At 39.9% G+C, this 15566-nt stretch overlaps 1 protein-coding gene across 1 annotated transcript in view; it reads left to right on the forward strand.

Moving 5' to 3' along the window:
* The window catches only part of PREP (prolyl endopeptidase), a 148245-nt gene extending 133938 nt beyond the window's left edge, over positions 1–14307 (forward strand). Inside the window, exons 14-15 of the mRNA XM_024115546.3 lie at positions 9557–9713; positions 13563–14307. Coding sequence (XP_023971314.1) covers positions 9557–9713; positions 13563–13857 — 452 coding nt within the window. The 3' untranslated portion in view covers positions 13858–14307. The remainder of the gene's footprint in view (positions 1–9556; positions 9714–13562) is intronic.
* Positions 14308–15566: the final 1259 nt, after the last annotated feature.

The raw sequence follows: 15566 nt of genomic DNA on the forward strand, positions 1-15566 counted from the left end.
GAAGATAGAACTATGTTCTTAAACTAAGGAGCAAGATAAAACCCCAGAAAAAGAACTAAGCAAAGAGGAGATAAGTAATCTTATCCAATAAAGAGTTCAGGTAATGATTATAAAGATGCTCAACAAACTCAGGAGAAGAAAGAATGGATGAAGACAATGAGACATTTAACAGACAGTTAGAAAATATAAAGTATAAAGAAGAGCCAAAAAGAGGTGAAGAATACAATAACTGAAATAAGAAATATACTAGTAGGAATCAACAATAGATTAGATAATACAGAGGAATGGATCAGAGACCTGGAAAACAGAATAGTGAAAATCATCCAAGCTGAACAGAAAAAACAATTCTAAAAAATGAGGATAGCTTAAGAGACCTCTGAGACAAAGCAAACTAACATTCACATTTTAGGGGTCCAAGAAGGAGAACAGAGAGAGGGGCAGAGAACTTATCTGAATAAATAGCTGAAAACTTCCCTAACCTGGGAGAGGAAACACAGAGAGTCCCAAATAAGATGAACCCAAAGAGGTCCACACCCAGACACAGAGACTCTTAAAAGGAGCAAGAGAAAAGCAACTAGTTACTTATAAGGGAACTTCCATAAGACTATCAGCTGGCTTTTCAGCAGAAACTCTGCAGGCCAGAAGGGAGTGGCACAGTATATTCAAAGTGATGAAAAAACATACAATCAAGAATACACTACCTGGCGAGGCTATCATTCAGATCTGAAGGAGAGATCAAGAGTTGTACAGACAAGCAAAAGATAAAAAAGAGTTCGGGACCACTAAACTAGCCCTAGAAGAAATGTTAAAAGGCCTCCTCTAAGTGGAAAAAAAAGACCACAGCTAGAAATAAGAAAATTACAAAAGGAAAAAAAAACTCATTAGTAAAGGTAAACATAAAGATAGTAGATCAGCTGCTTACAAAGTCAGTAAGAAGTTTTAAAAGACAAAGTAGTAAAATCATCTATATTCACAATAGTAGTCAAGTTGATACACAAAACAAAAAGTTTTAAAATATGACATCAAAACATTAAATATGGCAGGGGGGAATATAAATGCAAGATTATTAGCAAGTGTTCAAACTTAAGAGATCGTCAACTTAATCGCAAAGATATATAGGTGGTTATGTATGAGCCTCCTGATAACCAAAACCAAAAATCAGTAGTAGATACACAAGCAAAAAAGAGAAAGGGGTATTACACCACAAGGGAAGAGAGCAAAAAAGAAGGAACAAAAAAGAACTACAAAAACTACCAGGAAACAGTTTTTTAAATGGCAATAAGTACATACCTATCAACAATTAATCTAAACGTAAATGGACCAAATGGTCCAATCAAAAGAAAGATAGAATGGCTGAATGGATAATAAAATAAGACCCAACTATATGCTGCCTACAAGAGACTCACTTCAGATCCAAAGACAGACACAGACTGAAAGTAAGGGGAGGGAGAAAGTTACTCTATGCAAATGGAAACAAAAAGGAAGCTGGGGTAGCAATACTCAGACAAAATAGATTTAGACAAAGTTTGTAACAAAAGACAAAGAAGAGCATTACATAATGATAAAGGGGTCAATACAAGAAGAGGATATAACATTCATAAATATTTATGCACCCAGGAGAAAAGGGAACCCTCTTACACTGTTGGTGGGACTATAAATTGGTACAACCACCATGGAGATCAGTATGGAGGTTCCTTAAAAAACTAAAAATAGAACTATGATATGATCCAGCAATCACACTCCTGGGCATATGTCTGGAGAGAACCATAATTCGAAGAGATACATGCACCCCAGTGTTCATTGTGGCACTATTTACAATAGCCAAAACACAGAAGCAACCTAGATGTCCATCAACAGAGGAATGGATAAAGATGACATGGTGCATATATACATTGGAATATTACTCATCCATAAAAAAGAATGAAATATTGCCATTTGCAGCAACGTGGATGGACCTACAGATTGTCAGACAGTGCAGTAAGTCAGACAGACAAATATCAATATGATATCACTCATATGTGGAACCCCCCAAAAAATGACACAAATGAACTTGTTTACAAAACAGAAGCAGATTCACAGATCTCAAAATCAAATTTATGGTTACCAGAGGGGAAAGGTGTGTGTGGGGGGGGATAAATTAGAAGTTTGGGATTAACAAATACACACTACTATGTATAAAATTGATAATCAACAAGGACCTAATGTATAGCATAGGAAACTCTACTCATATTCTGTAATAACCTATATGGGAAAAGAATCTGAAAAAGAATGGATATATGTATATGTATAAATGAATCACTTTGCTGTACACCTGAGACTAACAACACTGTAAATCAACTATAATATAAGATAAAATTTTTAAAGATATTTATGCACCCAACATAGGAGCACCTAAATGTACATGGCAAATACTGACAGACATAAGGGACAAGTCAAGAGTAAAACAATAACAGGGAACTTTAATACTCTACTTACATCAGTGGATAGATATTCCAGACAGAAAATCATTAAGGAAATACTGGCTTTAAATGACACATTAGATCAGATGGACTTTAAGAACATTCCACCCAAACGCAGCAGAATACACATCCTTTTCAAGTGCACATGGAACATTCTCCAGGATAGATCATGCTAAGCCACAAAACATGTCTGACTAAATTTAAGAAGATTAAAATCACATCAAGCATCTTTTCCAACCACAACAGTATGAGATAAGACACCAACTACAAGAAAAAAACTGCAAAAAAACAAACACATGGAGGCTAAACAATATGCTACTAAACAACTGGGGTCGGGGTGGGGTCACTGTTAAATCAAAGAGGAAATTTAAAAATACCTGGAGACAAATGAAAATGGAAATACAATGATCCAAAAATCAATGGGATACAGCCAAAGGAGTTCTAAGAGGGAATTTTATAGCATTATAAGCCTGCCTCAGGAAACAAGAAAAATCTCAATCTAACCTAACACCTAAAGTAACTAAAATAATAAAGATCAGAGCAATAATAGAGACTAAAAAACAATAGAAAAGATCGATAAAACTAAGAGCCGGTTGTTTGAGAAGATAAAAAGATAAACCTTTTACCAGACTCATCAAGAAAAACAGAGAGGGCCCAAAGAAAATCAGAAATGAAAGAGAAGAAGTTACATCAAACACCACAAAAATGCAAAAGATCATAGGAGATTACTATGACTAATTATACACAATAAAGTAGACAATCTAGAAGAAATGGATAAATTTCTAGAAACTTACAATCTCCCAAGACTGAATCAGGCAGAAATAGAAAGTATGAACAGACCAATTACCAGTAATGAAGTTGAATCAGTAATATAAAAAAAAAAAAACTCCCAGCAAATGAAAAGTCCAGGACCAGATGTCTTCACAGGTGAATTCTACAGAACATTTAGATAAGAGCTAACACATATCTTCTCAAACTCTTCTGGAAAACTGAAGAGAAAGGAGCACATCTGAACTCACTTTACAAGGCCAGCAGCATCACCCTGATACAAAAACCAGACAAAGACGTCACAAAAAAAGGAGATTACAGGCCAGTATCACTGGTGAACACAGATGTAAAAGTCTTCAAAGTATTAGCAAACCAAATTCAACAACACATTAAAAGGATCATACACTACAATCAAGTAGGATTTATCCCAGGGATATAAGGATGGTTCAATATCTGTAAATCAATCAGTGTGATACACCACTTTAACAAATTGAAGAATAAAAACCATATGATCATCTCAATAGATGTGGAAAAAGCTTTTGCCAAAATTCAACACCCATTTATGATAAAAACTCTCCAGAAAGTGGGCAAAGGGAACCTACCTCAACATAATAAAGGCCTCATATGACAAACACTCAGCCAGCATCATTCTTAAAACTGAAAAACTCAAAAACATTTCCTCTAAGATCGGGAATAAGACAAGGTTGTCCACTCTCACCACTATTACTCAACATAGTTTTGGAAGTTTTAGCCACAGCAATCAGAGAGGAAAAAACAATAAAAGAAATCCAAATCAGAAAATAAGTAAAACTCTCACTGTTTGCAGATGACATGATACTATACATAGAGAATCCAAACGATGCTACCAGAAAACTACAAGGGTTAATCAATGAATTTGGTAAATTAGCAGGATACAAAATTAATGCACAGAAATCTCTTGCATTCCTATACACTAAGGATGAAAAATCTGAAAGGGAAAGTAAGAAGCACTCCCATTTGCCATTGCAACAGAAAGAATAAAATACCTAGGAATAAACCTACCTAAGGAGACAAAAGACTTGTATGCAGAAAACTATAAGACACTGATGAAAGAAATTAAAGATGATGTTCAAAGTATTAGCAAACCAAATTCAACAACACATTAAAAGGATCATACACTACAATCAAGTAGGATTTATCCCAGGGATATAAGGATGGTTCAATATCTGTAAATCAATCAGTGTGATACACCACTTTAACAAATTGAAGAATAAAAACCATATGATCATCTCAATAGATGTGGAAAAAGCTTTCGACAAAATTCAACATCCATTTGTGATTAAAAACTCCTAGCAAAGTGGGTATAGAGGGACATACCTCAACATAATAAAGGCCATGTATGACAAGCCCACCACTAACATCATACTCAACAGTGAAAAGCCAAAAGCATTTCCTCTAAGGTGAGGAACAAGACAAGGATGCTCACTCTCACCACTTCTATTAACATTGTATTGGGAGTCTTAGCCCCAGAAATCAGACAAGAAAAAGAAATAAAAGGAATTCAAATTGGAAAAGTAAAACTGCCACTGTTTGCAGATGACATACTATGTATAGAAAATCCTAAAGATGCCACCAAAGAACTAATAAATGAATTCAGTAAAGTTGCAGGATACAAAATTAATATACAGAAATCTGGATTTCTGTACCTTAAACTATCAGAAGGAGAAATTAAGAAAACAATCCTATTTAAAATTACATCAAAAAGAATAAAATACCTAGGAATAAATCTCACCAAAGAGGTGGAAGACCTGTACACTGGAAACTGTAAGACACTGATGAAATTGAAGATGACACAAATTAAAAGATGTGCCATGCTCATGGATTTGAAGAATATTGTTAAAATCACCCTACTACCCAAGGCAATGTACAAGAGTCAGTGCAGTCCCTATCAAAATACCAATGGCATTTTTCGCAGAACTAGAACAATAATTCTAAAATTTATTTGGAAACACAAAAGACCCCAAATAGCCAAAACGGTCTTGAGAAAGAAGAACAAAGCTGGAGGTATCATGCTCATTGATTTCAAACTATACTACAAACTCTAGTAACCAAAATAGTATGGTACTGGCATAAAAACAGACATATAGATCAATTCAACAGAATAGAGAACCCAAAAATAAACCCACACATATATGGTCAGTCTAAAACAGAGGAAGGAAGAATATACAATGGGGAAAAGACAGCCTCTTCAGTAAATGGTATTGGGAAACCTGGACAGCTCCATGCAAGAGAGTCAAACTGTACTTTCTCACATCATATGTGACAATAAACTCAAAAATATTTAAATGTAAGAACTGAAACCATAAAACTCTAAGAAAACACAGTACACTCATTGTGTACATTGTGTACAATGTGACCAAACACATTGGTCTTCACAAAATTTTTTTGGGATGTCTCCTCAGGCAAGGGAAACAAAAGCAAAAAACAAATGGGACTATAACAACCTAAAAAAACTTTTGCACAGTGAAGAAAACGATCAACAAAATGTAAAGACAACCTACTGAATGTGAGAAGGTATTTACAAACAATATATCTGATAAGAGGTTAACGTCCAAAATATCTAAAGAACCCATACAACTCAACATCAAAAACAAACAACTCAATTAAAAAATAAGCAGAGACGGGCTTCCCTGGTGGCGCAGTGGTTGCGAGTCCGCCTGCCGATGCGGGGGACATGGGTTCGTGCCCCGGCCCGGGAGGATCCCACGTGCCGCGGGGCGGCTGGGCAATAGACATACGAAAATATGCTGAACATCACTAATCATCAAGGAAATGCAAATCAAAACTACAATGAGATACCACCGCACACCTGTCAGTATGACTAGTATCAAAAGGACATCAAATAACAAGTGTTGACAAGGATGCAGATAAAAGGGAACCCTCATGCACTGGTGGGAATATAAATTGGTTACAGCCACTATGGAAAGCAGTATGAAGTTTCCTTAAAAGTTAAAAATAGAACTACTGTATGATTCAGCAATTCAACTTCTGAGTTTTTTTCCAAAGAAATCAAAACCACTAATTCAAAAAGGTATGTACCCCTATGTTCACTGCAGCATTATTCACAGTTGCTAAGATATGAAAGCAACCTAAGTGTCCACTGATAAATTAATGGGTAAAGGAGGTGTATAATAATACATACAGTAGAATATTACTCAGCCATATAAAAAAGGAATGAAATCTTGCCATTTGCAAGAACATGAATGGACCTAGAGGGTGTTTTGCTAAGTGAAGTAAGTCAGACAGAGAAAGACAGATACCATATGATTTCGCTTATATGAGGAATCTAAGAAACAAAACAATTGAACAAACATAAAATAAACAGACTCATAGATACAGAAAACAAACTAGTGGTTGCCAGAGGGGAGTGGGGTGGGGATATGAGTGAAATAGATGAGGGTGATTGAGAGGTCCACACTTTGTTATAAAAATACCACAGATATAATGTACAGATAACATAGGGAATATAGTCAATAATATTTAATAATTTTGTGTGATGACAGATGGTAAATAGACTTATCATGGTGATCACTTTGTGATGTATGAAAGTACCGAATCACTGATTTACACCTGAGACTAATATGTTTTAAGTCAGGTATACTTCAATTTAAAAAAAGAAGAAAGAAATAAATGGAGGGACTTCCCTGGCGGTCCAGTGGTTAGGACTCTGCACTTCCACTGCCAGGGGCCTGGGTTCCATCCCTGCTCTGGTCGGGGAACTAAGATCCCACAAGTCGTGTGGCTTGTGGAAAGAAATTGAGAAAGGAGATGGATAATATTCTTAAATTCCGAATAACTACAAATTTGATTTGTTCACTCGACAAATATTTATAGAGCACCAAGAAGTGCTGGGCATTTTTCCAGATACTGGGCATATGTCAGCAAACGAAAGAGACAACAGCTCTGCCTTCATGGAGCTTTCGTTCCAGTCAGAGGAGGCAGACGAAATGCCCGAGGCCAGCAGTGGGCCCCAGAGGCCCATGTCTGTGGCTGGGCACAGAGAGCAGGGGAGAGAGATGGGAGAGGTTAGGGGTGGGGGGAGGCCAGACCAGGCAGGACCCTGTGGCCCGTGCAGAGAGCATGGTTTACTCTGTGAAATGAGAAGCCTTTGGGGGAGTTTTGAGCAGAGAAGTGTCATGATTTGACATGTTTTTTTTTTAATCGGGATCATGCATTGATCCCTTTACTGTGTTAGGGTAGACAGAAGGGGAGGCAAGGGCAGAAAAGCCGGAGCCCAGGTAGGTGGCTTCTGTCCCAGGGAGAGAAAATGGTGGCTTGGGCCTGGGTGTGGCGATGGAAGTAGTGAGAAGTGGTCTGATACTGGGTATATTTTGAATTTGAGCCAACTGAATTTGCATATGAATTAAATATGAAGTGTAAAAGAAAGAAGAACTAAGGGTGAATCTAAAATTTTTAATGGGAAAGGACGTTGAAAATACCATCTGATTTCAGTAGTGGGAGAACTGTGTTGGAACTTACTGGTTCATCCAATAAAACTCCATTTTATTTTTGGAGTTTTATACTCAGGAATTCATTTATGCCTTTTAACAAACTAGGTCCTTTAAGGGACCTTCAGAGATGGAGTTCCTCCATCAGGATGCTGAGATGCTTATTTAAAAGAACAGATTCCAGATTCCTGTGCCTCCCACCTCTGAGTGGGAGAAAAGGATCTGCAGGGGTAGGACTCAGGATTCAGTATCATGAATAAGCACTGAAATCAGAACTGGGGTGGGAACAGTTTTTTGTCAGAGGCAGGAAAAGTTCACATCCCTTGACTAACTCCTAGTCGTGCCAGCTTTGATCTTACTTCCTCCCATAGCCTCCCCAACTTCCGTACTCTGGCCTATGCCCTACTTCCATAGCACCCGTATTTTATCAACAGTAGTGACTGCCACACTACAATTGCCTGTTCACTTCTTTATCTTTCCCACTAAATTATTCACTGACACACCCCCAGGCGTAGTGCCAGGCACGTGGCGGGTGTTCAATAAACATTTATTGAATTTTCCAAAACATAAGTTTTTAAGTGTACAAAGAAGAGTATTTTTACAACAGGACAAGAAGGTGTGTCAATATCGGTTAGAGCTCTGAGCTGGGTTTTAGGCCCTATTCTGCGTTGGGCTGTATGAGCCGTTTCTGCTCACAACATTTCTGATGCCAAATGTGGGAAGGGGGGCATACCACGCCAACCAGTTCTCCAACTCTCCATACACCAACTGGGTGTCTTACAATTCAGTTCAATTCTGACATTACCCAGAGTTAGCACAGACCCAAAAGGGTAAGGGCTCAGTCCCATAGAACTGCCCCCACTGCAGACACCAATCACAAGTTCTGGACCTCCCATACTTCTGACTCACAGCTATAAATTGGGCATTCCCACGTCCCCCTCCTCTTTCCTTACGTTTACCAGTTTGTTATAAGGGATAGAACTTGGCAACAGTCAGATGGAAGAGATGTATAGGGTAAGGCATGGGCGGGCAGCTGCATGCAGAGCCTCCACAGTCTCTGATAGCGCACCACCGTCCCAGCACCTCCCTGTGTTCACCACCCTAGAAGCTCTCAATTTCATTGTTTGGTGGATTTTATGGAAGTTCTATTATGCAGGCAGGCATTGATTAAATCAATAGCCGTTAATCACTAACTTGATCTCCACCCTCTCTCCTCTACCCAGAGATCCAGGGTGGGACCAGAGGATCCAGTCCTCTAATCACATGGTTGGTTCCTTGGGCAGCCAGCCCCCATCCTGAAGCTATCTGGGGACCCACCAAGAGCCATCTCATTAGCATGCACTCAGAGACTGTTGAAAGGGGTTAGTTATGAATTATGAGAGACACTCCTCTCACCCTGTCACTCAGGAAATTCCAAGGGTTTTAGGAGCTCTGTTCTAGGAACTGGGGACAAAGACTAAACAGGTATTTCTTATTGTGTCACCATATCACAGGCTAGTTTTGAGCCCTGCATCACCTGTGAAAGCAACTGGGGATGGGAGAGGGGACACAGGTTTTTACAGAAAGCCCTAGAGGTTTTCGTATAATGTTCCTCCATTGAGATTCACTTTGAGGAGTAAATCTCTACTGCTGATAATACCCACCCCTCCGATACATTGGAAGGAGGGGGAAAAGCTTGTGGGCTGTTGGGCAAGTGATTTCTGATGGTTTCTTTCTGTGCTCTTGGAAAAAAGACAACCAGGGTTCCGAAAGCATTTAAGTGTTGTTTTGTTCTGTTTTGCTTTTGCTTATTACATAGATGTTTAATGATGGACCACCTCCCTTTTCTATCTTGATTTTTAGCTGCATGTGCAAATCAGCGTCCTGACCTCTTTGGTTGTGTTATTGCCCAAGTTGGAGTAATGGACATGCTGAAGTTCCATAAGTACACTATTGGTCATGCCTGGACCACTGATTATGGGTGCTCAGACAACAAACAACACTTTGAATGGCTCATCAAGTAAGGTTTTAATTCATATTGACGTATTTGTGTTGCTAACAATTTGATACCAGCATACTGAACATAGTCAAAAGGATAAATGTTTGACTCCATGCCCTTCAATATCTCATATTTGCATGTAATTTACTGCAAAAGTAGGGCAAGTGGTGGGAATACCTGTCTTCCTGGTTTTGATCTGGTCTTTAACAAAAACAGAAACAACAAACTACAAAGACGTGATGGGCAGAATTTTAAAGGTGGTCCTCCAGGATTCCTGTCCCCTGGTTCTTCAGTCAACCACTAATCTAGGTACTTCTGTGAAGGGACTTTGCAGATTAAATCAAGGTTACTAATCAGCTGGCCAGGATAAGGAGATTATCCTGGATTATCGAGTGGGCCCAATCTAATGACAGACCCTTAAGGCAGAGCGCTTTCTCTGGTGGGAGTCGGGGATGCAGAAGACAGGGAGATGAGAGAGATTAGACGCATGAGGAGGACAGGAGGACTAGAGCCACCATTGCTGGCTTTGAAACTGAAGGAAGGGGGCGTGTTCGACCTGAGATCAACCCCAACCAACAGCCATCAAAGAAACAAGGACCTCAGTCCTACAGCCACATGGAACTGAATGCATTCTGCCAACAGCTGGAATGAGTCTGGAAGTAGATTTTTTTCTATCTTGGGCAATCTATCACTTCTTGATAAGTGCCCAGCTAGCCAACACCTTGATTTCAGCCTTGAGAGAGCCAGAGAACCCAGTTGAGCCAAGCCAGACTTTTGACTTATAGAACTGTGAGATAAGAAATCCATGTTGTTTTTAAAAGCTGCTAAACTTGTGGTAATTTGTTAATGCAGCAATTAAAAAATAATTTTAAAAAAAAGTCATTATAACTTACATATATATGGGATTTTTCTAAATTAAGAAATAAGGAGGGCTTCCCTGGTGGCGCAGTGGTTGAGAATCCGCCTGTCGATACAGGGTACGCGGGTTCGTGCCCCGATCCGGGAAGATCCCACATGCCGCGGAGCGGCTGGGCCCGTGAGCCATGGCCGCTGGGCCTGCGCGTCTGGAGCCTGTGCTCCGCAATGGGAGAGGCCACAACAGTGAGAGGCCCGCGTACCACAAAAAAAAAAAAAAAAAGAAAGAAAGAAATAAGGAAATAGGGCTTCCCTGGTGGCGCAGTGGTTGAGAGTCCACCTGCTGATGCAGGGGACACGGGTTCATGCCCGGGTCCGGGAAGATCCCACATGCAAAAAAAAAGAAAAAAGAAAAAAAAATAGAAAGAAATAAGGAAATGAAGAGGAATATATGCAAGAACAGTTAAACTTTTTTTTGTGCTCTCAGTATAACCACATATATTTGAAACTACAAGTTGCATGACTGAAATATTCGTATCCCTCAACCCTTTGGCGATAACAGTGAGAAAATGGCAAACATTTAGATTCTCAAGACTGCAGGCGGGCTTCCCTGGTGGCACAGTGGTTGAGAATCTGCCTGCCAATGCAGGGGACACGGGTTCGAGCCCTCTCCTGGGAGGATCCCACATGCCGCGGAGCAACTAGGCCCGTGAGCCACAACTACTGAGCCTGCACGTCTGGAGCCTGTGCTCTGCAACAAGAGAGGCCGCGATAGTGAGAGGCCCGCGCACCACGATGAAGAGTGGCCCCTCTTGCCACAACTAGAGAAAGCTTTTGCACAGAAACGAAGACCCAACACAGCAAAAATAAATTAATTAATAAACTCCTATCCCCAACATCTTCTTTAAAAAAAAAAAAAAAAAAAAAAGACTGCAAGCTACATTCTTTTTTGGCTCTTCACTCTCTTTACTTCCCACATGTAGGGGTTTTTGGATTTTTACCAGCAGTATTTAGGAATTACTCTTGGAATAGCACCAGCAGCCTATGTCCCCTCTCCCCAGTCTTCTCAGTCAATTATAAATTTTGATACAGTAATTTCTCAAGTCAGGTTTTTTCCTTCATTTGATGTGCTTTGTATGGTTAGCTCTCCACTTAGAAATTCAGCTAAAATGACTTGAATTTTTTTAATTGAATACTTTTAAACTACTCAATTCTGTTCTGTAGGAGGGGAAAAGTTTAACTTTTAAAATACACAAGTAGCCTCACTGACACATCCTGGTGAAAGCTGAATATTTAAAGAAGCCATAGTTCCAATTAACTTTAAGAAAATATGCACTTAGGGGGATAAGTCCCATTTAAACTCAGTTGAAAATACTGAGTTAATTGTATATTGAAGGCAACAAAATATTTGCTGGAACCTGATACTTCTAAAATTAATTTGAAAGCAAAAAAAAGAGTTCTAAATATTTTTTCTCTCAAGATGTCTGTGATATTCCTATTTCAGACTTTAATTTTTTAACCTAGCACCCACAGAGCTGTATTTTCCTCTTACTTGCTACTCCCAATGAGCAGAGAGCTCAATCCAGTATACTGAAGGGGGTCCCCCACACCCCCCAGAATTTAAATTTCCAAGTTTGTGAATGGCTGGGAAAAATAAAGCCTAACAGACTTTTTTCTACAGAACTTCTCAGAGTCTTGAATGTATAAATGTGGCATGCGAATCTTGAGGTGGGGAGAGGCATTATTAGTAGGCAGAGTTTCCAGGCTTGTTTTCCCATAGAACTAACCCTTATCTGGAGGACTGGGGTTGATCCAGAAGTACTCTGCAATGAGATCAGAAAACAAGATCCATTGGCACCTCCATCTCATCTATTAGGAGACTAAACCCCAGAAGGTTTTAGTCTTAGCTTGGTTAACTGAGTAGAAATTGTACTATTTCTGCCTATTTACCCTCCAAAATAAAACTCTACTAAAATAGTTCAATTCATTAATACTGAACACTTTGGAAAACAGGACACCCATATGGACAAAAATGTGAAGAAAAAGTATCCAGAGATGTCTTTCACTTAACTAGTATCAATCGCTGTTTAATTTGATTGTACTTATGTTCTTAAAAACCTTTTTGTTAACTGGAAACTTGTGCTTCAGAAGGCGTCTCCTCCGCTAACTTTCTCACCATTGGCCAAAGTCAGTTTCTTTCTGCTGGACTCTGAGCCAGCAGGGGTCAGCAGCTCAGGTTCCTTGGTTTCAGACAGGAAGCTAGGCCCAGGGGGGACCCGTGGTCTTCCTAAGACTGCCAAGCTGAGCTCAGAATAAAGGGTTTATAGAAACTAAACAGGCAAAAAGCTGCTGTACACTGTGGATTTCAAGTTCTTCAACCAAAGAAAGGCTTGCACCCATTCTAGTCACAATCGGTGATTTAAAAGAACAATCAGCATGATGGGGAAGGGAATTAAGAGATACAATCTACTTATGTATAAAATGAAGCTACAAGGATATATTGTACAGCACAGGGAATAGAGCCAATATTTTAGAATAACTTTAAATGGAGTATAATCTATAAAAATATGGAATCACCTGAAACTAATATGGTAAATCAACTATACCTCAATTAAAATCTTTCCATGTAAAATATAAACAAAGGGACAGTCAGTCCACTTTGTAGCAGTCAGTCTGAAGAATATGAAAATATTCACCTCAAGACAGTCAGTATGCACGTACTTTGGGTTGTTTCAACAGCCCTGTTTCTTTCTTACACAGGCTTCCAAAGTGGGAGCGAAATAAATGACACAGCTCCCCGGCTTCCAATAGCCCTGGCCAGTCACAGCCCAAACGGTGATGTAACTTAGTCTGCAGTGGTCACCCATGGACCAGTTGGCTGCAGTCCTCACTGCTGGTGACGGTAGGCGGGTAGACGACGCAGGTCACTATGCCCACCGGTCCCCGTGATTATCCTAGGGGACACGCCACTCTCATTTTGATATCCGGCCTCATGAAAGTGCCTTTGCCTTTCAGATATTCTCCACTGCACAACGTGAAGCTACCAGAGGCAGACGACATCCAGTACCCGTCCATGCTTCTCCTCACTGCGGACCATGACGACCGCGTGGTCCCGCTTCACTCCCTCAAGTTCATTGCCACCCTTCAGTACCTGGTGGGCCGCAGTCGGAAGCAGAACAATCCCCTGCTTATCCACGTGGACACCAAGGCGGGCCACGGGGCTGGGAAGCCCACGGCCAAAGTAATAGAAGAAGTGTCAGACATGTTTGCATTCATAGCGCGCTGCCTGAACATCGACTGGATTCAGTAAATGGCATTTCCCACTCCCTCTGACTGCTGCGGAACACCTCAAGGGCTCGCTCTCACACCATTAAAACCGAGAAACCACCGGGCGTAATGCCTCCCCACACGAACACTGTTCCTGCACTCGCAGACTGCAGCTGAACAGAACTGCCGTGGGAATTTTATCTTTTCTAGGCTTCTCCTTTTTAGCAGGCCCTTGGCGTTTCTTTTTCCACCCTGTGCAGGCACATATTTTCAAAGGAAAAAAAAGGCATGTGCGGATAAATAGCTGATGGCAGCCAACACATTGTGCATATTAGATTGCTGAATTCAGAGTCATGGTCAGGCATACTTCATATAGAGCACCTCAGTGAAATTTGCTTCTATAACTATAACCAATATACCTTTACATAAATGTGAGACCTGTTCTCCTGAAAAAGACTTCTTTGCAACAATAATAAATGTTATTTAAGAATGAGAGGCTTTATTTCTGGTTCCTTTGTGTTGAGCAGCAATCCCAGAAGGGCAGTCATTCTGCACTGCGTCCTGTCACTTGTCTATGGGAATAAGCGATGAAGTCATAGACTGTAAGCGCTGCACGGAGGCGGAGCGCGTCCATCTATAGCTCCCTTGTTTATGGTGAGGAAGCTATTAGAGGTGGCTTACTGTCTTAACATAGTAACCACTCAGCCAGCTGATCATCTCGTCCAGGGCTCTTTCGGTTTGGATGCCTCCTAAAAACCAGTGGACCTGAAACTTCAGATTATTCACCTATTTGTCTGTCTGTCAATTTGGTTACAAAGTATTTGTGGAAATCAGAGTACCTAGGAGTCTAAAACTAAGAGACCACATGAGTGAACTATCCAAATTTATCTTACAATTCGAAATTTCAGCATTTGCCAAGCAGTTCTCCCCCCCCCCACAGACCACTTCCTGGAAATAAAAATAGTCATACTTTAAAAAGTGTGTCTCCCCAGCCTTAAATCTTTAATAAGAGGAAGATATATCATTCCTCAAACTTGTCCATAAAAAAAAAAAAAATTATGGCATTTGGTTTAACATTTCATGAAATACTATTCCTTTGGGTATACTATTCCTTTGGGTATCAGTTTGGGAGGTGGTGATCTAATTTATGAGAAAAAAAAACCTCTGCTTCTTTGTCTTGCTTCATGAGATATCACAAAAATTAATTACTATTTTGTATAAAGTATTTTAACCTTAAAAAATTAGTTTAAAAGATTACTTCATAAATCTAATAGCTTGTTCTTTTCCAGGTAAGTGCTATTTTCCAAATCATACATGTTTGTGCTTCTCTTGAGATCTCTACTTCTCAAACTGTGGTCTAAAGTTAGACACTATTTTCTGTCCAGCTTATCAGAGTACATACAAGCTCAGTTGAAAGGTGGATACATGGTTTGGCTTTTCTCTTCTACAGTTATGTTTTCTATCACTGTTTGTTTAAATAAGCACTGTATATAATGCAGCTGTCATTGAACATATGATTCATTATGAGCCTCTCCACCCAATCCCTGGAGAAAAAGTACGCCACTAGCTAGCAGTGCATGCAGTGGTTGACATCATCACCGTCCAGCTGGAGAGATGCTAACACTAGCTAACTGCCATGTAACTGCTGACCAGCGTGACAGGAAGAAAAAAAAATGTATTTGTATAGATAAGGCAAAGGCAGCCTTTATCCTAGACCAGCTGGGTCATCTGAGGTGCAGACAGCTGAGTTGT

This window comes from Physeter macrocephalus, chromosome 10 (genome assembly GCF_002837175.3).
Source record: "Physeter macrocephalus isolate SW-GA chromosome 10, ASM283717v5, whole genome shotgun sequence".
NCBI lineage: Eukaryota > Metazoa > Chordata > Mammalia > Artiodactyla > Physeteridae > Physeter > Physeter macrocephalus.